Source organism: Trachypithecus francoisi, unplaced genomic scaffold (genome assembly GCF_009764315.1).
Source record: "Trachypithecus francoisi isolate TF-2019V2 unplaced genomic scaffold, Tfra_2.0 Lachesis_group4, whole genome shotgun sequence".
In the NCBI taxonomy this organism is placed as follows: domain Eukaryota; kingdom Metazoa; phylum Chordata; class Mammalia; order Primates; family Cercopithecidae; genus Trachypithecus; species Trachypithecus francoisi.
Genome location: NW_022681469.1, coordinates 42,208,899 through 42,231,496, shown reverse-complemented (window position 1 = coordinate 42,231,496; position 22,598 = coordinate 42,208,899). Strand labels below are relative to the sequence as shown.

Genomic DNA, 22,598 nt, shown 5'->3' with positions numbered 1-22,598 from the left:
TTATCTTATCATTTTATCCGTTTCCGTAGTGATAAAAGCATGAAGTCATAGCAGGCAGACAGAACTGTATAGAATAGATTAGTGATCACCGGGGGACATGTATGAGGAAGGACATGGAGAGTACAAATATCAAGGGGTAGCACCAGGGAGTTCCTCTGTGGTAATGGAACAGTTCTGTATTTTGGTGTGGTTACATGAATCTAGTTATGGGATGAAATTGGATAGACATGCACACTTGATTGTATATAAAAAATGGTGAAAATGAACAAGGTCTATAGTGTACCCAATAGTACTCTAGCAATGTCAATTTCTTGTTTTTTGATATTATACTACAGTTATATAAAATACTACCATTGGGAGAAGCTGAGTGAAACATTTACAGGACTCTGTGTATATTTTATAAATTTCTGGAAACCTATAATTATATCAAAATATTAAGTTTAAAAATTATAGGCAGCAATAACCAAGCTTCCCCCTTTTTTGTGGGGTGAGGTGGGAATGAAAGAGGAGGTGCTCATGGGGCAGGCAGCCTAAATAATTTCTCCTAGAGGGGAGTATATACGGTTCTTCTTAATGGTGAACCAAACATCAGTTCCTGCCACTGGTTTAGATGTTAGGCAGTTATTAGATTAAAATATGGCTAATAAGGTAACTGTACCATAGTGGGCACACTGTAAATAGAGCATACTAACTTTCACAAGAGTATATGAAAGTTACATCTGATAGATCTCCGGGCTGACAGCACCTCATGTGATAAATTCTACTTTTGTCTATGCTGTTGGTATCTAGCTCCACCAATGTATTTGCCCATGAACTTGCTTCAGGCAATTTATAGAACAGAATTCTTCCCTCTAGCATCATTATCTGCTAAAAAAAAAAAAAAAAAGTTTTTGCATGTACATGACAGGAAACTTTGGAAATACAGATAAACAATGGGAAAAATTGCTTATAATCTTGCCATGCAGAAATAAACACCACCAATGGAGTAGTCCTCCCTTATCCTTAGGGCATATGTTCTAAAACCTCCAGTGAATGCCTGAAACCATGGAGAATACTGAACCCTGTATACACAATATTTTTTCATGTACATATATGCTTATGATGAAGTTTAATTTATAAATTAGGCACAGTAAGCTGGATGTGGTGGCTCGCACCTGTAATCCCAGCACTTTGGGAGGCCAAGGTGGGTGGATCACGAGGTCAGAGTTCGAGACCAGCATGACCAACATGGTGAAACCCCATCTCTACTAAAAATACAAAAATCAGCCGGGCGTGGTGGTACATGCCTGTAATCTCAGCTACTCGGGAGGCTGAGGCAGGAGAATTGCTTGAACCCAGGAGACAGAGCTTGCAGTGAGCCGAGATCGTGCCATTGTACTCCAGCCTGGGTGACAGAGCGAGACTCTGTCTCAAAAAATAAATAAATAAAATAATAAATAAATAAATTAGGCACAGTAAGAGGTTAACAATAACTAATAAATAGAACACTTATAACGATATGTCATAAAAGTTATGTGAATGTGGCCCCTCCTTCTTGTCATTCTACTTACTACACACTGTGGCCATAACTTTTGCAGTTTTGAGGTACAACAGTGAAACTAACAAATTTCTTTTCCTTCTTCACAATTCACATGATTCATTCCAGATCTTAGCAGCCTCGGTGTATGATTTTTTTCTTTTTTTTATTAAGTTGAGAAGTTTCACCTTTTCGTTTAATGGAAGCACCTTACATCTTCTCTTTGGCCTATCCAAATTACCAGCATCACTATTCTTGCACTTTGCGGCCATTATGCAATAAAATAAGGGTTACTTGAACACAAGCACAGTGATAACTATGACAGCACTATGGTAACTATGATAATGCGTGTGGCCACAAAGTAACTGATGGGCAGTAGCATCTACATTGTGGATGTGCTGGACGAAGGGATGATTCACATCCTAGATTGGATGGAGCAGGACAGTAACAAGATCCCATCACACTACTCAGAATGGCATGCTGTTTAAAACTTATCAAGTATTCATTTCTGGAATTTTCCAGTTAATATCTTCAGACTGCAGTTGACTGTGGACAACTGAAACCACAGAAAGTGAAACTACTGATAAGGGGAGTCTACAATATTTGGTGCATATTATTCCAATCTTTTTCTTTGTGTATATAAATGCTTTTAAAGATGAATATTAAAGCATACTTTTTATAAACTTATTGATGTGTGCACAATACATTTCCCCCAGATCATTCAGTACCTTTCCACCACCACCATGATTTAATGACTGCATGGAATTGTACCCTGTGAATGTACTTACAGCGTGTTAACCAGTCTATGATTGGACATTGGGCCATTTCCAGTATTCCATTAGAAACAATGTTGTGATGAACAATCTTTGTGCACATTAATGATTATTTCCTAGGATAAAGTCTTAGAAGTGGAATTGCTGGGTAGGCAAAATGTAAAAGCTTTCCATTTATATTGCCTAAGTGCTCTGCAGAAAAATACGCATCACTTTCAAAAATGAAAATTGTAAACCAAAACCTATTTGAACAACAAGACGCTCTATGTGAAGGGAAATTTAGGATCAGTTTCTTTAGAGTGATTCATCCCTCCTTAGAGGCAAATTGCTATTACCAAATAGATGTGATGTTTTTACAGAAAAAAGAATAACATTGAAAATATCTAAATAAACAAGCTATGCAAGAATATTTTTCTATTTTCTATTTTTCTTAATCAGTGAGAACAAAATAACTTACTAGCATAAAAAGATAAATAGAATGAAATGCCACTAATGGGGAATGGGGTATTTTCATAGAGCTACATTTCCCCGTTTCCTCAGTTGATATTGATTAAAATATATTTTTGGTTATTTTAAGCATTTTTCTTGTGCACATATACTACTTAATAAAGGAGAAGGAGCAAACATTTTAAAAATGGAGAAAATGTACTGTAGTCGTCATAATGTTGCTGAATGCTGTTGCATTTTTCTAGTTGTGAATGTCTTGTCTATGCTAGTGGGAATGGGGGTCAGGATTCTAGATTAAAGATTACCTTTGATTAGGCATCTCTAGTCATTTGCTGGAACACCTCAATTGTATCTCTTTCTGTATTTCTCTCTGGGTGAAAGTGTTCATTTGATTGATTAGGTAGCCATCGAACACAACTTGATCTTTCTTGTTGAGCAGCTAAGTCCTTAAAAAGAGGCTTCTTCTTGTGCTGCCACCCAAATAATTATGATCATTGTTTTCGGAAACAAGGCTTGGGTAACTTTAAAATAAAAAGTCTGAACTTTTAAGTAGGCCGTGTATCATCTAGTTTTTTTTGTTAGCTTCAAATAACCATCAATGAGCATACCCAAAAAACAGGATATTTCGTTCTTGTATTGATTCCCCACACTGGAAAGCTATTAAATGTTTAGATGCTGGAAAAGCAACAAGACTAATCCATGAGTGTCTGGCATTTTTTTCTTCCTAATTGTAAGCGCACCATTTTATATAGTATGTATGTGGTGGTGACATTTTGCTTGAAAACAGTTTATGAGATTAAGGGTACAAAGACCTCTTTTCCTTTCAATTCTGTGCTGATATTTTCTATGATTGTGTTTTATCAATGTCATTGAAATTTCCCTCAGAGAGAAGTTCCTTAGGAATCTCCTTGGAATTGGCATTAAATACTCCTTATTGAAAGAGAGATTGGTTTTCTTTTATGAAATTGTTTTCTTCTGCCTCTGTCTATTGGCTAATTAAGGGACTTCCCTTTTTCATTTCTACTTTAATGTAATCCTTTCTAAGTTGAAAACAGCCTTGCAAAGAAACTTGTAGGGCATTCCAGGTGCAAAGAGTTCCTCTAACCTAGAATGAATTTTGCAGGATCTGGGAATGGCATATTTTTACCTGTTCTGAATTAAAGTATTTCTGTGTTATAGTGTAAATTTGGTTGCAAGTATTAAATACTAACTCCTATTCTGGAAAGAATGCAATCATAATTTAAGAACACATTTTTCACCCAAAGGGTTGCCCTCTTTGAGTTTATCTACTCTCACTTGTACCCTGTGCTTTCACTTTCCTGTAAACTTGTTATCTGAACCCCACCCCCACCCTGGCCTTTCTGTACTTTTTGTAAAATCGAAAGGAACTGTTTTTCCTGGTGACAAGTGAGGCTTCATATGAAAGGGGATTTATGATAGGTTTGCATGAGCAAAAATTGTGTAGTTTCCTAAAGATTTCATACATATACCCTTTAAAAGTTATATATGTTTATTTATATATTAGATATATATGTATATCTCCTTGACTTTGACTTTTACATTTTTAACAAGCACTATTAAAAATTGAAGGTAAACTTGAAATTTAATGCACAAGAAATGTACTTTAAATCTGACCACTAAAGAATCATTCATTTGGCTATGTCTTTTTTTAATCTAGATTTTTTTCTTCAATTAGTATTTCATACACCTGTCGAGAAATTTTGATAAGTGACAAAGACACTTTCGTGTCTTTCACATCAAGGATATTCATGTGATATCTAAATTGATATATTTATAGCTATAATCTGCTTCAACTCAACATATAAAAATTCATATTTTAAAATAGAAGGTGATTGCTTAAGAGTCAGCCTGGTGGACATGAATTATTCACAAAAATACAACCTACCCTTAGTTTCACATACTGTGTTGATACAGTAAGGAATAGCTGAAATTCTTGTGTAACGTATGTATTAAAATATTCTTCATTTATGCTTTATTACACTTAAATGTGATTAAAATGCTAGTGTATTGAAAATTATTGCTCTTTGTTACCTACAAACTTATGTGTTCCTACTTTCTTTTTCTCCAACAGATATAAGCTTACCAAAGTCAGCAACAATATGCTACACAGCTGCTTTGCTCAAAGCAAGAGCTGTCTCTGACAAGTAAGTGAATAATAGCTTGCGCGGTACTAATGCCTGACCGGAATTGAGATGTGTTGCCTCTGAGGGCTTTCTCTGGAAGTTTCTCTTAGTCTATGAGACCCCTGCTTATAAGCATGCATTTTCCAAAACCTGCTGTTCTTTTCTTTCACTATTAGAAGGAGGGAATGTATATCTTCAGGTAATGTAAGGGTGTGTAAAGGTATCCTAAAGCAGGATTTATTTGAAATTCCATGCTTCTGAGATGACTTTTTTGGTGTGAGACAGTAGATACCAAAACACCTGCTTGGGACTTATACAGAATGCCATCCTTCTATTCGTTTTTTGCACATTCCTCTCCCTTCAGCAGTCCATAACTGGGCAGTGTCATACACATGTGGAATGTGGCAGACGGGATGGTCATCTCTCATTCTTTGCCTCATCAACTCCAAATTAGCCCCCACTGGTCTGTTAACTTTGAGTTGTCATCTCAATGGGACGTTTGCCTATTTTGTTCAGGCAGGTGACTATGGCATATGGACTTTTCATAAGCATCCAAGGATGCCTGTCAGGTGAAAGAGCCTAGATGGCTTAACTGGTTTTGAGTCCATAAACTCTTACACTTCCCCGATATAATCCCTCTGTAGCATCAAAAGCAGAGAATAGGAAACCAGCCTCTGCTGTATCAGACAGGTTTGCTGTTAAGTGTGTGTACACTTCAAGACCAAAGTAATTTTCTTTCATTCTTTTTTATCCTGTAGATCGCCAGTACCTACTGCAACATCTTTTCTCCCTACACAGCGACTCCAGCTTGGGAGGGCAGGGCCAGGGTTGTCACAGCTTCCCCTGTGGTGTCTGCCTGCCAAGCACAGCTCTGGAGTTAGCCCTGGGTGTGAGGTGAGAAAGAGATTGCATGGTCTGGTTTTTTTCATTCACTCGGGCAGGTGTCTCGCCCGCAGTTTGGGCATGCACACGCCCCCTGCCGGAATGGCCCCAAGCAGGCTCGCCTGCTGCTGAAGCTGCAATGATTTAACCTCCATTGCAGCACTGACATTGGGTGGGAGGCCTCCTTTCAAATCCTTCCCAGCTCTGTTTTTAACCAAGTGCACTCTTCTGTAACCTAGTTTTCTCTTTTTCCTACACTGTCTGCCCTTGTCAGTCCTACCTCTTCCCCCGACCTGAGCAGGTACCTCGTAGAAGACTTAGATTAGCTATTTAGACAGAGACTTGACAGCCGAATTTAACTCCTGCCATGATTAGATGCAAGCACGCTTTCTGCTTCTGCTGGGGTTTTTTCTGGCCTCGGTCCTCGGGGTCACTCAGAGGTTCCATGCAGTAGAAGTTTGGAGAGCTCATGTCATTGGCTCGTTGTGGTTTTATGGGCCCTTGATGTGTAGATGCTTTCGGGTTGATGCCCAAGCAGTGGTCCCAACTGGATGGTTTTTGTCTTTCTGCTTTTCAGATTCTCTCCTGAGGCTGCATCTCGGCGGGGGCTGAGCACAGCAGAGATGAATGCAGTAGAAGCCATTCACAGAGCTGTGGAATTCAATCCTCATGTGCCAAAAGTGAGTCTGTGGAATCCCCACAGGAACTCATTATGATAGCAGAGAAAGCATTCATTGACCACGGTGTTGTATCTCGAGTACACCGGTTATAAAAAATGAATTGCAACCAACAAATGTTGAGGCCCTCTATAGTGTATGGGCATTAGCCTCATTTTAAGCAAAAGCTACACTCAAGAGGCTTTGGGGCAGATTTCCAGACTTCACTTAATAAGGGTAAATCGATAGACCTCGCTGAGGCAGGCCAGGAAGCCTGAAATTGGCAAAAAGTAGATATCCCGGGAGTGTTGACGCATTTGATAGGAATTTCACACCAGTTATGGTCTCACATAGACCAAACTCAGGAAATAAATGTTGTTGTGAATAAAACTGGTAAAAAAAAAAAAATACTAATGTGGCATTCCCTGTCTCTATAAATAAATGGTAGTAATCAGTATGGGCAAGAAAATAATACAGAAAACTTCAAAATATGAAAAAGTATTTTGCTTTGTACCGTCTTAATAAGTATATGTAGTAGAAAATATTTGTTTTAGTTACTAGCCACATGATTGACCAATTTATAAATACCCAATATTTCCAATTTTTTTTCTGAAATTGACTTTAAGGGAATCAAATCAGAGCAGAGGATATTTCTGTAATCTTTTATTCAGGAGATGAATGTGTATTTATTATTTACCTATATTTAACTCCCTGCTCTTTTAGTATCTACATGCTGTATTACATAATTATCATCTTCTCTGAGGGAGGAAAAAAAAAGTAGCTGAGAGCCACTTTCAGTCCCACTATTAAGTACATTTTGACCTCTAAGAAACTTCGTGTGGTTCACCTCAGGTATGACAAGCCATATCTTCCTTGGCAAAATGTCTGATGAAGACTTACTGGTGAAAAATGACAAAGGAAGGCTGTTTGACTTGTGTTGTAGCACTATAGCAAAAGGGTGGGAGGTATGAGTGAGAGAGAGAGAGAGATGATTTATGGAGTTAACTACTTTATTTTGTTGATAATCCAGAGTGATAGAGACAAGTGATCTAATATAATTCCTGGGATTTTAGTCAAGTCTGGGTCATTGTTTTCACTTAGCAGGAAATTGAAGAGTGGTTCACTATGCCACATTTGCATAAGGATGTATTTATTCATTAGGCCTAATGGGTAATGACCAACATAGTATTTGTAGATTTATGTATTGTCCATATGGTGCTATAACTATATCTCCTTATATAATATTTTTCACCTAAACTAAAAATATTTATTCCACTTTGACTAAAATTTAAAACTAATCATGAAAATATTATCCTGAATTACAGTAAACTGAGGTCATCTATTAATACTCATTGAATGCCATTCTCTACAGAGCTATTCAGTAAGCACAAATAAGGCTCTTTTAGAAGTAGTATTGAGCAATAAGTTCTGGATTCTGAGGCAAAAACTCGTGTTCCACTTCTGGTTCTGTCATTTATCAGCCATTGGACATTGGGCTTAGCATTTCTCAGCTCAAAGTTGTCCCTCATCTTTAAAGGAAGATAGGATAGAAGCCCTGCCTGTCTTCTGTGATAAAGATCAAGTGAGATTATATATTTGAAGTTTTTTGAAAATACTTGAGCACCATTTATTTGCAAATTATTAAGATTTTTGATAATTTTAATATCAAAAATTTTTGATAATTATTGATAGTTATTAAGAATTTTGATAATGATTGGGGGCTTCTCATATCTAGGAACCAGATCTTTTACTGTGATCCTAACTACGGCCTTGCAATCCTGGGGCACAAGACAGAAAATCAGTACAGTACTTGTTGGTTAGGTATTTTGATGGAAGTAGTCATTTAGTGCTCTAAAACTGGTCTGAAATGGTTAATTGAGCCTCTCGAAGAATATTAAAAGCCCTAAGAAACGCTTTAAGGCTGCCATGGAAGAATTTGACACAGTTAACTGGGATTCCACTTGCAAAATAGAATTATTCTAAAAGTGGAAACATTTCAAATATTTGATTGCACTCTAATTTCTAATCATGAAACTGAGAGAAGGTAGGGTAAACTACCTAGGTAAACTGACTCTCCAGCACTTTGCTTTGTTGATGATTGTGCTGAGGGGGAGATGTGTTTCCAGATCCTCTTCGTCTATCACAATTTCCATGTGGGACCAGGTCCTGGGATTCACTGGCCACATCTGTCAAGAATTAGCCACAAATTTCTAATATATAGTATGCAGCATGCTCTAAACATCTTACTTTAGCAAATACACACACACACACACACACACACACACACACACATTTGGTGCCTTGGAGGCAGGGAATAATAGCCTTAGTTCTAATGAGACATCGGTGAAGGTTATAAACTCTTGGACTCTTAGCATAAGAAGGGGCCTTAAAGATCATCTAGGTCACCTTCCCATCCTAACCTTGACTCTCTCCTTATAATGATACTGTGATAATCATTTTTATTTTTTTTAATGTTATGTGCCAAGCACAGTGCTAACTGAAGTACATAAGCCCTTTCACTTATTTTTCATAATGATTCTGTGAGGTGTGTTATATTATTATCCCTATTACATAGATGAAGGCACCGAAGATTTGGAGAGGTTAAATAATCTGCTCATGGTCATTTAGCAAATAAATGGCAGAGCCTGAACCAATTCTGGGTTATCTACTCATAAATGTTGCCCTCTACTGCCTCCCACATCTCACCAGGGAACAGACCAGCCTAGGCTTGGACCCTTCAAATGCTGGTGGGCACACTGCTTCTCAAGGCATTCAGTCCCTTAAGGACAATTCAGGTTTCTTCAAGATATCTTAAATGATATGACTTCCATGGCTTCTTTTTCTCTACCACAGGAAGTTGTCAGTGGCCCACCACAGGAATTTTCAGTATCTGCATGCTGTATTATATGATTATCATCTTCTCTAAGGGAGGAAAAAATACCAAATATAGTAACTGAGAACTGCCTTCCATATATTTCCAGCTTTGCTTCATCTGGTATCCCATTAAGCAAAGATACATAGGTAATATTTCACCATCTAGTGATAAATAGCAGTCATTTACCTTCGGAGGGCTACTCTTAGGAACTCTCTTTGCCTGCAGACATGAGGAGTAGGGAGGGAGTGTTGCTCCTTACCACATCACAGGACTGGGAAATAAATAAGAACAGTAAGAAACTCTTTATCTCTGTTCTGAAGGAGAGCCCCTTCAGTGGTCAGTTGGATGTGAAATACTAGAATTTCTGAAGTATTAGATTGCAGCAAACTAGTAAAGAGGAAGCAAACACACAGGCTCATCATTACCAACAGAACTGTCACTCCCTCCTGAGAAACTGTAGCTGTGCCGCCAGCTCCCATAGGAAAAGGCATAAACTCCTTGTGCGATTCTTCAGTACCCTTCATAATCTGACCCAACTTGTTTTTCCTTTTTTCCACCTCGTAACTATTTGTTCATCATTCCAGACACATTCTCTTTCCTTTCCCTTTTTCACTTCCTCTGAGGAAACCCTGTTGCCCCTTCACCACCACCATTAAGAGTCACCAGGAAGCTTGTTCTTCTTCATCAGAAGTAGTCTCTCTCCTCTGTGGTCTCTCAGTATGATGCATTGATTATGTACTTGCTGTTTACCTTTTGTTGAGGAAAACGGGGGATATTAATGATGCTGGCGATTTTCAACAACTAAGAACAAAACTCAAGAAGACAAAGAAATCTCGAATCCATTAGAGGATGTTTTCCATTTAATGGGATTAAAATCACTTTGCATGTAAAGAAAATTCCATTCATGTAATGCTGGACAATCAAAGGACTGCCCTCATCACGGTTCTATACCTTCATCTTTGTATTGTTATAGTTTATTGGATTTGGGGCCTTCTTTCTGCAGATATGCTCCATGCTTACCCTGCTCTTCCTCAGTAGTCTTGAGATTTACATTGGGGTCGGGGTGAGGGAGACATTTCTATCAGTGACCCATCAACTACACAGACCTGGGTTAACCAGAGCTTATGTGCTCTCAGTATGCTGTAGCTACACTACAAGCCTTGCACTGCGTGGAGACACATTTTTGTTTTGGAGGATGTTACGTTAACTCCTTCAGGGTACCAAAGATAAACTTCCATTTTCTGACAAGTTTCCGAAAGGTGGGCTAAATTATTTGTTTGTTACCGGCAGTATTGGATATGTCTTTTGCTCTATAGTGGTATTATAAAAAATAATCTACTCATATTTAAGACTATTTGTAGCCTTTTTTCCTATGTATTTTAAATACTTTTACTTCACTATTTTAAAAAATTAGCATAGGGCTCTTAACATGGACTTTATGTTTGGGTATTGGGGGTGTATTTGTTTCTGAGGGAGGATTATCAGATTTCCAGAGTTCTTTAACCTTAAAAAGGTTATCCTCCAACTTGCAGTTCTAGTATTTTATCTATGTGCCTTCAGACTCTTTTAAGACAGTTTCTATAACTGGATACTTCTATTTTGGATACTTCTTTTTTATGGGTGTGAGGTAAAAAACATGTAACATGAGATCTACCCTCTTACCAAATTTTTAGGTGTACAGTACAATCTTGTTAACTGTATTAGTCCATTCTCATGCTGCAAATAAAGGCATACTCAAGACTAGGTGATTTATAGAGGAAAGAAGTTTAATTGACTCACAGTTCAGCATGGCTAGGGAGGCCTCAGGAAACTTACATTCATAGTGGATGGGGAAGTAAACATGTCCTTTTTCACATGATGGCAGAAAGCAGAAGAATGAGCAAAAGGGGGAAAAGCCCCTTATAAAACAGTCAGATCTCATGAAAACTCACTGACTATCATGAGAACAGCATGGAGATAACTGTTACCTCCCACCAGGTCTCTCCCACTACACATGGGGATTATGGGAAGTAAAATTAAAGAAGAGATTTGGGTGGGAACACAGCCAAACCATATCATTAACTGTATGCACATCACTGTACAGGAATCTCTAGAACTTTTTCATCTTGCACGATTGAAACTCTATTCTTATTGAACAGCAACTCCTCATTTTCCCCTCCCCACAGCCCCTGGAAAGCACCATTATACTCTCTGCTTCTATGAATTTGACTACTTTAGATACATTGTATCAGTGGAATCATGTATTTGTCTTTCTGTGACTGACTTATTTTACTTAGCATAATGTCCTCAAGCTTCATCTGTGTTATATCTACCATATGACAGAATTTTCTTCTTTTTAAAGACCGAAAATTATTCCACTGTATGTGTATGCCACATTGTCTTTATCCACACATCTGTCCATGGACATTTAGGTTATTTCCTAATAACCTTGGCTGTTGTGAATAATGCTGCAATGAAAATAGCAGTGCAAATATCTCCTCAAGATCCTGCTTTCACTTCTTTTGAATGAATACCCAGAAGGGGGAATGACTGGATCATATAGTGGTGATTCTATTTTTGATTTTTTGAGAAACTTCCAAACTGTTTTCCTTAGTGGCTGTACCATTTTACATTCCCACCAACAGTGCACAAGGGTTCCAGTTTTTCCACAAACTTGCCAACACTTGTTATTTTCTTGAGAGTGGCCATCCTAACACATCAGGTAAAAATTTTTTTGTGGTTTTGATTTTCATTTCTCTGCTTGTTAGTGATGTTGAGCATCTTTTCATATACCAGTTGGTCATTCATATATCTTCTTGGAGAAATGTCTATATGAGTCTTTTGCCAAGTTTTAAATCAGATTGTTGGGCTTTTTTTTTTTCATATTGAGTTGTAGGAGTTGCTTATATGTTTTCAATATTAACCCCTTATTAGATATATGGTTTGCAGATATTTTCTCTATTCCACAGGTTACCTTTTCACTCTATTGATTGTTTTCTTTGCTACACAGAAGCATTTCAGTTTGACATAGTCCCACTTGTGTATTTTAGCTTTTGTTGCTTGTGCTTTTGGTGTCATATCTAAGAAATCATTGCTAAAACTAATATCATGAAGTTATTCACCTCCTTTACTTTCTTCTAGAAGTTTTATAGTTTCCGGTTTTACATTTAAACTTTTAATGCATTTTGAGTTGATTTTTTGTGTGGTGTAAGATAAGAGTTCAATTTCATTCTGTTACATTTTGTAGAAGAGAATTATCTACTTCTTCCCTCTCCCAGACCCCTGACCCAAGGCAGGGTTGTACTCTGTCACCCAGGCTGGAGTGTCATGGCACAATCATAGCTCATTATAACCTCAAATTCCAGGGCTCAAGGGATCCTCCAGCCTCAGCCTCTAGAGTAGCTGGGACTATAGGTATGTGCCCCTACACTCAGCCAGCTTTTAAAAATTTTTAATAGAGACAAGGTCTCTGTTGCCCAAGTTGTTCCTCAAGCAGTCCTTCTACCTCGTCCTCTCAAAGTGCTGGGATTATGGGTGTGAGGGACTGTACACACAGCCTAATCTACTTCTTGAGTCCTCCATGGTAGATATCAAGTTGACATGATCGGTCAACTTCTGTAATGAACCTCTTTGGGCAAGAAGATTTTTTAGTCAGGATTATTTCCTGAGGGTAGATTTGAAGTATGGGAATTACTAAGTCATGTGTGGAAGCACTTAAGGCTCTTGATATTGCCAAACTACTTGCCAAAAAAGATTATAGCAGTTTAAATCAGCAGACAACTCCTTCTTCACCATTTTATCATACCCTCACTGTCGTCGAGCAGTTTGTTTAAAAAGGAAAGAAGGGGAGCAATACATATTTATGAACCTATTAAGTACAAATGGAATTTTGTTCTTTAAGTCTGCATTTCTTTGCCACTACTAGCTTGGTTGAACATTGTTAGCCATTTGTATTTATTCCTTTCTGAATTGTCAGGCAGAACATATTATAACAACAGAGCAAGGCAGACAAGGAGAGCTGTGAAGTTTCATTGAAAGGGTTCATCATGCCTGTAATTCTAGCACTTTGGGAGGCTGAGGCAGGAGGATCGCTTGAGTCTAGGAGTTTGAGACCAGCCTGGACAATATAGTGAGACCTCATCTCCACAAATAAACAAAAAAATTAGCTGGGTGTGGTGGCACACACCTATAATCCTATTTGTGAGGCTGAGCCAACAGGTCAAGACTGCAGTGAGCCATGATTGTGCTATTGCACCACAGCCTGGGTGACAGAAAGAGACTTTGTCTCTAAAAAAGAGAAAAGCGCAAAAGTGTTCAGAACAGTTACTCCCATTACTTGCTGTCCACAGGACTGGAATAAAGTATGGGAGGAGGGAGTTAATTAGTTTCCTGCCCATTCTTGTTTTGATAAAATGAGGATAAAAGTAATGGCTTCACAGGACTGATGACAGGTAAATGAAATTACGTCGTGTAATTCATTCAGTACCTGCTCAATACATGTTGGCCCCTTCATTATCTCTTCCTTTTTACCTCCCGTTCTATTTCTGTGCTTGCAGGCTAGGTGAAAATAGAGGCTGCCTAGAAACATGCATTAACAGGTGCTTCTTGGGCCACCCTAGCCTGAAGAAGGACAACCAGAGAGTATAACAGTGGCACCTCAATGCCTTGGCCTTGAGGACCCTCAGGGTCCCTTTAGGCCTCCAGATTTGAGGGGAGGCTCTAGCATGTTCTGGCTGCAGCTATTGTCTTCAGGGATTCTGCAGCTTATAGCTGCTTGGTAAGTTCTTTGCTTGTGGCTGATTAAGTGTTACCCATTTCCAACCTGTGTCTTATATTCTTGTTCTGAGCCTGGTACCATCCTTGTTCTCTGCCAACCCACTCCCATCAGGTCCTCTACCCCAACATAACACTTCACGTCTGGTATGAAACTTGCCCATACGCAGGCCCCTTCCTCTCCCTGTTGCACCTGCCTCCTCAGGTAGAACAGACTTGAAAGCCTGTCCTAGGCATGCATGAGGTTGCGTCATAAAACATCACTGTGTCTTCTACTTTGATTACAGAGGCAGGTGTCCCCTCTATTATGGAGGCTGAAGCCACCCGCCTTTCGATTATATAACTCATATTTCCCTGTCTGAGTAATCAAGATCATAGGGCTACATTAACAGTCCCTAATATACACTTACATACACCAAACCCATCATCATTGGCTCCCCCAGCAAAATGTTTCCAGATTCTATTAAGTTTTCACTCTTTCCAAAGCTTTTCTTCTTCAGCCTATAAAAAGCAAGCAGCTGTTTGTTTCATTCCCAGGGGTACTTCTACCAATTGGAGTTGGGCTGTTGGAATCATTTCCACTGCCTACCACCAGAACAAGGAGAGCGGTGTGAGTGGAAGAGAGAGAGGTGGAAATCTCCCTTAGTGTGAGCTGTGTGGTCAGGGGTCCCAGGTGCCCATAGTCATAGAGGAGGTAGGGACCCACTTGAACATCACCAGGTACTTTTTTCAGACCAGGCCTAAGCGGTTTGGCATCTCCCAGCCTGGGTTGCTTATATCTCCTTCCTCCCTGCCCCTGCACCCTCTGTTTTGGTGCCTATTCTCATTATCAGAGTTGGCAAGGCTCTCATGCCCTCAGAAGAAGAATTCTTCCATTTCCTCCCTCAGCTGGAAGCCACACACCTTGCTAACTCTCCTGTCAACCACAACATATTTGAACTACTTTTACTTAAGCAGGATCACTCTGCTCTAATAGAATAAACAGGAGACATCGCTGCAACTTTACTTCATCCTGGAGGAGCTAACCTTCCTGCTGCTGTCCACCAGCTTCTCCAGTCTCCAAAGGTACACAATTCCAAAGCAGAGTCCTCTTTTCCCTCCCAGCAGCGCATTCAGCTAGCACTTATTGAGCACTAATTATGTGCCAGCCACTGGGACGCTGGTCAGAACATGATGCGTGCTCTCACAAGAAGTGCTCAGTCATTGAGAAGACAGACTGGCCCGTGCCCCTGTGAGGCCGGCAGGGTGCTGCTGGGCCCACCAGAGTGAGGCAGCCAGCTCACAGTCACAGTTGGGGCAGATAACCCAGGAACTCTGTAACTTCTGGAAGCCAGATCCTGTGCTTTGCTGTTAGAAACATTCTCCAAGTGTGCAGTGGTAGGGGAGTGGCCTGGCTATATACAGAATGCCCAAACCTCCCTCTCAACTCTGAAAACCTTGAACACGGTAGTCCCCAGAATTGAGCCTTGGCTGATAGGAAAGGCTGACCTGGTCAATATCACCAAGGAGGGCTTCCCAAGTCACAGGTCTTCACTACCACACACAGGCCTCCACTGGCCAGCTTGTGTTTACTTCTACAAAAACAAACCATTTTTAACTTTTTTAAAGCAGTAAACATTTTTCCTCTCCTAATTCAGTCTTACATGAAACCTTAATAAATAAGCAAGTAGATGCTTTGCTTGAAACTGGGATGAGAAGTCTGGTAGCCCAGCAACTCCAAGGCCCCTCTGCATACAGTTCAGAAAATAACACATGGCTGTGACCCACCACCATCAGAAAATCCTAAGCTTTTGAGGTCCCACCCATAGAGGAGGAGGCCTCACATCCTCCTCTGAGCAGCAGGGAGGGTGCTGCGGAGCCAGTACCAGTTCCTTAGCATGTCCGAGTGCTGTAGACAGAGCTGCTGAGGGGAAAAAATCAAGAAAACTTGCCAGCACCAACGGGGGATAGCTTTCATCTTAATCTTGCCCCAAATCCCAGAACCAGTAAACCATCTGCTGTCCTCACTGCGCCCGCCCAAGAGGTAGCGGAGGGCACAACAGGCAGTCCCAGAGGGTACCGAGGGGAGAAGGGTGCCACACTCCCAGCACTCATTTCAGCAGCGGGGCAGACTGGGGTTGACACAATATGGAGGTGAGGACCTAGCCTAATACATATTTAGCTTTCAAACTTTAAGTCTAGGAGTGTGGGAAGTCATGAGAAAACAGAGAGGAAAGAATGAAGAATGTTATGACAGAAATGCATTCCCATTAAAAATGTACTTTCCTTTTTTTTTTGTTTTAAAAAAAAAGCTCATCTAATGTTAATCTAGAAACTAGTTTCATGGGGATTTCAAGAGGCTTGTGGAAGAAAACATCGTGGTAATTGTATATGCTAATGGAGTACCTACAGGACATTGTTATAGTGATGGAAATTCTATTTCATGCAAACACTAAAGCAATCCTCCCTTTATATCTTGGTAAAGCTGATTGACAGAGTATAAAATTGCTTTTTAATCCAATTTAGGAAACAAAATGTGTAGTGGGTTTTAGTATTTTAAAATGCTTGAAGCGTGGAAGCAGAAATTCAAAATACCCTGGCAGACTATCTATGATATTGTATATCAACAGGACATTTTAGAAATATTATTTCAATATAAGTTTCTTTGAATTGAGTCATATTTTGTTCCAAAGCTTTTTTGGATTAGAGTAAGGAGAACGTATTGTGGAAATATGACCCAGAGGAAAATGAACAGAAACCAGTTTTTAGCCACATTTCTCAGGAATAGGAAGTTTATAAGTCTCTTTCTTTAACAAAAAGCACTGCAGCTGCTTTCTCCAAGACTATCCCCATACAGGCCACCCCCACCAGGCTCATCACTTCTACTGAGGTCACTCTTACTAAGCTTGCTGCCACCTAGGCCACCAGAACTATTGACCTCTTCTCAAATCTCATCCTATTTCATCTCTCCTCGGCATTTGGTCCCACTGACCGACAGCTTTTTATGTCTTTATGTATTTATTTGTTTATTTTTTTATTTTTTATGAGACAGGGTCTTGCTCTGTCGCCCAGGCTTGAATGCAGCGGTGCTATCATGGCAATCCTCCCGCCTCAGCCTCCACCTCAGTTTTGCCATGTTTCCCAGGCTGGTCTTGAACTCCTGGGCTGAAGAGATTTGCCTGCCTTGGCCTCCCAGAGTATTGGGATTACAGGTGTGAGCCACTGCCCCCGGCCAGCCTGCTTCTTATGGCTTGAGGCCATCTTGACCCCATGACACCTACTCTCTGTGCCACTCCTGTATGTCAGCACTCTCCTCCTCCTCCTTTTCTGTGCTGCCACGCACTCATGTTTTCCAGGGAGTTCTGTTCACTGCCCTCTCCCTGATTGCTCGAAGCTGTCTTGAGAGATCTCCGCTGCTCCTACTGCACAGCTTCCACCTCTGGCCCAGAATGCCCACATTTGTGTCTCCAGCTTCTCTCCCAAGCTCCAGACCTGCAGACCAAGCTGCCTTCAGGCCATTTTTCCAGCGATGTTCTGCAGGTTCTTCAAGCTGTTTTTGTTACTTTCCCCTGCTAAGCCTCTTCCTCTTCTGGTGTCTTTACCCTAGCTAAGGAACTCACATTATTCTAGTTTCTTACACTAAAAATTTGTCACTTTTGGTTCTTCCCCTGACTCTCACATTTAGTCAGGCACCAAGTCCTGGAAAAGCTCCTCCTTCATCCCCCAATTTTGTCCCCATCACCTGGACTCTAACAGGAGCTTTTTAAGACTTTGCTAATTTCCATTTCTTCCCTGTCTGTTGATCCTACACATGACTCACCCATTTCTCTCAAAATTGCAAACTGCACAACTCACTTCCCAGTTGCCTATGGCAGTGATTTCCAAACTGTCCTCCTAGGAGAGCCAGGAGGGTTCCCCAGATCTCTCTTGGGTCCATTCCTCAGATTTCCCCACAGCTTTGTTTTGCATCAGCTTCACAGATTCTAAGTGTTTATTTTCTCTGTCTCTCTTTGAACAAATTACAGCCATCTCTCAGTATCTGCAGGAGATTGGTTCCAGGACCCGTCACATATACCGAAATCTACGCATACTCAAGTCCCCGAGTCAGCCCTGCAGAACCCAGTAGAACCTGAGTTATGCAAAAAAATCAGCTCTCCATATATGCAGGTTTCCCATTCCATGAATACTGTATTTTCAATCCGTGTTTGGTTGAAAAAAATTTTGTATAAAAGTGGGCCTGTGCAGTTCAAACCCAGGTTGCTTAAAAGCCAACTATATTCTGTGTCTAAAAGTTTGAAAACCAGATACTAAAGGTCAGGGCACCCTCTGGAGCAGATCATGAAGGCCTTTTACAGCCTACTTTTTCTACTTCACTCCTTTGGAGAGTGGCCTGAGTTCAAATGCAGGTTCTGCCACGTGCAACTGTGCAACTCTGAACAAGTTACTTCCTAAAGTCTTCGTTTTCCCATCTTTGAAACAGGAATGGTAATATTAGCTCCGTCGCAGAGAGTGTTAAGGAGTTACTGAGATAATGCTTGGCACGTGTGTTAGTGCGTAATCAGTGTTGGCAATTACCATCATGTTAGTAGTCAGGCCCCACCAGTTTAGAAACACATTATGCCCTTTGACGCCTTGGCTTGCTTTTGGTAGCCTTTGATGCTTTTGGTATACTTTGCCCTTTAATGCTGGTTTGGAATCCCCCCTCCTCATTTTTTCAGTATAAACTCTTATGTAATTAGTAAGATTGATATTTTCATTTTTCTGTGAAGCCTTCTCAGACACAATGCTGTCCATTTGCTTCCTTAGTGCTAAGTTTATACATCTTTCTAAGGTACTCACCATGTTGAATTTTATTCTTTCTCCATACATTCTCTTTTTCTCTCCTCCCTCCCACTGTCTCTCTCTCCCTCCTCTACTCCTACAAAGACTATGGATCATCAAGGTGGGGACCTGACCTTATTCATGTCCATGTCCTTGAAGTAAATTATGGGTGCTTCCGTAGCTATGTCCTTGGAATACACAAAGGATCCTTCCATATCCATTTCCTTGGATAGCCTGTGGGTGCTCCCATATCTATATTCTTGGGATACACTGTGGGCCTTTACATATTTTTTGAATGAAGCAAAGTAACCAATGAATAGATAAGTGAACCAGGAAGAAGAAGGTACCTTGTGATGAGGATCCCTGAGTGGTACTGAAATCACCAGGTTTAATTTGACAATTCAGCTTTGCTTTATGCCTGGCTCCGTATTGGTCGGTTAATGACCCTTGGTAGCCAGGTCTCTTCAACTGATCTGCTACTACAATAAAAATGCTGAAGTATTTTACCCAAAAACAAAGTCAGTTATCTGTGGGACATGTATATGTGGAAAACACAAATTACTTCTACAGTAATATGAACATATAATATTTTTTAGTGGCAAAAATATCTACTGTTCAATGCACACTTATATGCCAAGTACTATATGAATGAATGCTTTACATATATTACGTAATCTTCAAAAATTAAAGCCAGCAAGGTATGTTTTTACTATTCCAGTTTTACAGATGAGCAAAGTGAGGTTCAAAGAAATTAAATAACATGTCCAGGGTCTCATAGCTAAACAGTAGAGCCAGGATTCCAGTAAGTGATTCAGAGTGGCAGATGGTAGATGAGATTAAGGCAGGGAATCCTGGTGATGTGTACCGCATTCTCCATCACCACATGATCTGAGTGAGCCGTGGCTACTTGCAGTGTTTTTTGTCCTGTCCCTGCTTTGTGTCTTACTCATTCCAGGGAGTAAGCCACATTGAAACTCAGACTATGTGGTGTCTCTCCCAAATAGCACTAGCTTAATTCGCAGAACTCTTTATTGATGTTTTAAAAACATCTTTTCTAGTGTTAGGCCATTTTATCAAAACCAGTTGCACCAAAGCATTGTAGGCATGAAAAAAATTGCTATCTCCAGTTATCTTTTGTTTGTGTGTTTGTGTGTATGTGTGTGTGTGTGTGTGTGTGTGTGTGTGTGTTTTGATGCAAGTCTAGAAAATAGATTTGTATTACATATATACATACATACATGTACATACATATATAGAGAGAAAAAAATAAAAATATGTATTGCAAGCCAGGCATGGTAGCATGTGCCTGTAGTCTTAGTAACTTGGGAGGCGGAGGCAGGAAGATTGCCTGAGCCCAGGAGTTCAAGGTTGCAGTGAGCTATGATTGCACCACTACACTTCAGCCTGGATAACAGAGCGAGACCCCATCCCTTACAAAATGTTTATTATAGAAAACTTGGAAAGCACAGAAAGAGTATAAAAGAAGTTAATCTCCCATTAAAATCAAATATTTAACCACCATGAACATTCAATCTGTGACTTTCCACTGGTTTTTAATGCCTACCTATACATTTTTATTGTCAAAATAATTAATAATCTGCTATGTAAATTGTTAGGGTACATTGATTTTTTTTCATTTAGCAATGTATCATGAACATTTCCCTGTGCTAATACATATTCTTTCATTACCTGGTTTTGGGAGCCACTTAATAGCCATCATTAACTGTGATATAAGTTAATTTACCTGTTTTTTTTTCACATTTTGCTTATTCCCATACTTTTGCTAATGATTTTTATATGACTTATGCTATTGTTGATATTGAAAATCCCAAAAAAGAGGTGTTAATGAGTTAATTCTTTGGTATTAACATTTATGTGAATGGTAACTATGGGATCATTTTCATTCAAATTATTATAGAATTTTAAGATCTTAGCAAAAAGCACTTTAGCAGCCACCCAAGGTAGCCTCTAATAGGCCATATCTCTTCAGCAGTTTCCTTGACCGCTGAGCCAGTCTTGTCTCAGAGACCTCCATGAGTAGGCGCTGCTCACACCTAAAGACCATAGCTCTCTACTTCTCTTCATATGCCCTGACTTTAGGTGCTCCTGCAGTGGATGCTGACACAAATAGATTTTGAAAAGTTGCTTCCGAAATTTTTAGAAGCACTGCACTTCAAGATCAGTGTGATTTTATCTGGGGGGGAAGTTAGATGCAGGATGGCGGGCAAGATAGCACAGAATGCTGGCTGAGCTAATAGAAACCAAGCCATTATTATAGATGGACAAAGCGTGTTCTCTGATTTGCAAGCTATAGTTATTCTAATTGATTTCTGCATACTTGTGGATAGGGATCTGCCCTCTTCCATTTATTTTTCTCCTGACAAGTAAGACGTGAAATGTTGTTCCATGCTTTTCTAATTTAAATGTTGTACATGTTGAGAACTGATCTTGCCAGCCATTTTAAGCCTGGCCAAAAACATAACACATTGTTGTTATTAGCCTTCATCATTTAGTTAGGGCCAACATTTTGTTTAGAATTATAAAGGAGTATAAATCTCTTTTATAGTCATAGCCGATTGCTGCCATAAGATAGATAAGATGAGAAGGCAGAGTTGTTTCCTTAATATGTTGCTTTAGTTAGCCTCATAAGGCTGATTAGGCCAGGGATGTTCACTTTGAGAGACTTCTTGGGAAGTAAGATTTCAATTTAATTCAGCTTTAAAAAATATTACCTTCATGTGCAAGGCTCTGTAGGAGGTGCGGGAGGGGAAATTAAGATGCAGATGACAAGGTTCATGCTCTTGGGGGTCTTATGATTCAACAGAGAAACAAGATACATGATAACTAATATAAGGTGGCATGTGAGTAGTACACATACACAAAGATTAGAGAGAGCTTAGAGGAGAAACAGCATTACCTCATGGCCTGTGTTTGGGGCTATGGATGATGTCCTTGAGGCCATATGCATCCCATTGAGCCTGCAGGCTGAGTAAGCCAATCTGTCTCACACACATGTGTACTACTATTTTTCAAATGTTTTATATGTAGATGCCCTGGTCGCCAACAATGCTTTTAGATTAATTTTTGTTTTATTACATTTATTGTAGCTTTTTGTCATATTGTATATTTTCAGTCAGTAGCTACTACCCTGATGATTCCTATCATGAGCACGTTTGAAATTTTTTCATGTTAAAAATTGGTCCAGTTATCCAAAGATGAAAAACCATTATCTACAGCAGCCTTCAATGCTGTCCAAAAGACTTTTCTGTGATCATGGAAATATTCCCTGCATTGTCCAATAGAGTAGTTATTAGCCACATGCAGCACCTGAGCACTTGAAATATGGCTAGTGAGATGGAGGAACTGAATTTTTAATTTTGTTTGGTTTTAATTAATTTAAATATAAATAGCCACATGTGGTAGAAACTATCGTATTGAACAGGGATAGCACATATCTATAATGTCTCTTTGTCAGGAATTTTCAGAACTCCTACCCTCCCCTGCCAGTTGACTTGTCCTGCCTCCTGCTAGCTTATCTATTCTTTTCTTTTCTTTTTTTTTTTAGATGGAGTCTTGCTCTGTTGCCCAGGCTGGAGTGCAGTGGCACAATCTCGGCTCACTGCATCCTCTGCCTCCTGGGTGCAAGCAATTCTCTGCTTTAGCCTCCTGAGCAGCTGGGATTATAGGCACCCACCACCACACCCAGCTAATTTTTGTATTTTTAGTAGAGACAGAGTTTCACTATCTTGGCCA

General features: G+C 39.8%; 1 protein-coding gene across 15 annotated transcripts in view; it reads left to right on the top strand.

The window, feature by feature from the left end:
* Window positions 1-22,598, top strand: part of ST7 (suppression of tumorigenicity 7) — a 287,041-nt gene that overhangs the window by 241,694 nt on the left and 22,749 nt on the right. For all 15 annotated transcript variants that reach the window (XM_033192251.1, XM_033192249.1, XM_033192264.1 and 12 more), the window contains 2 exons: window positions 4,829-4,901; window positions 6,340-6,442. In XM_033192251.1, coding sequence (XP_033048142.1) covers window positions 4,829-4,901; window positions 6,340-6,442 — 176 coding nt within the window. The remainder of the gene's footprint in view (window positions 1-4,828; window positions 4,902-6,339; window positions 6,443-22,598) is intronic.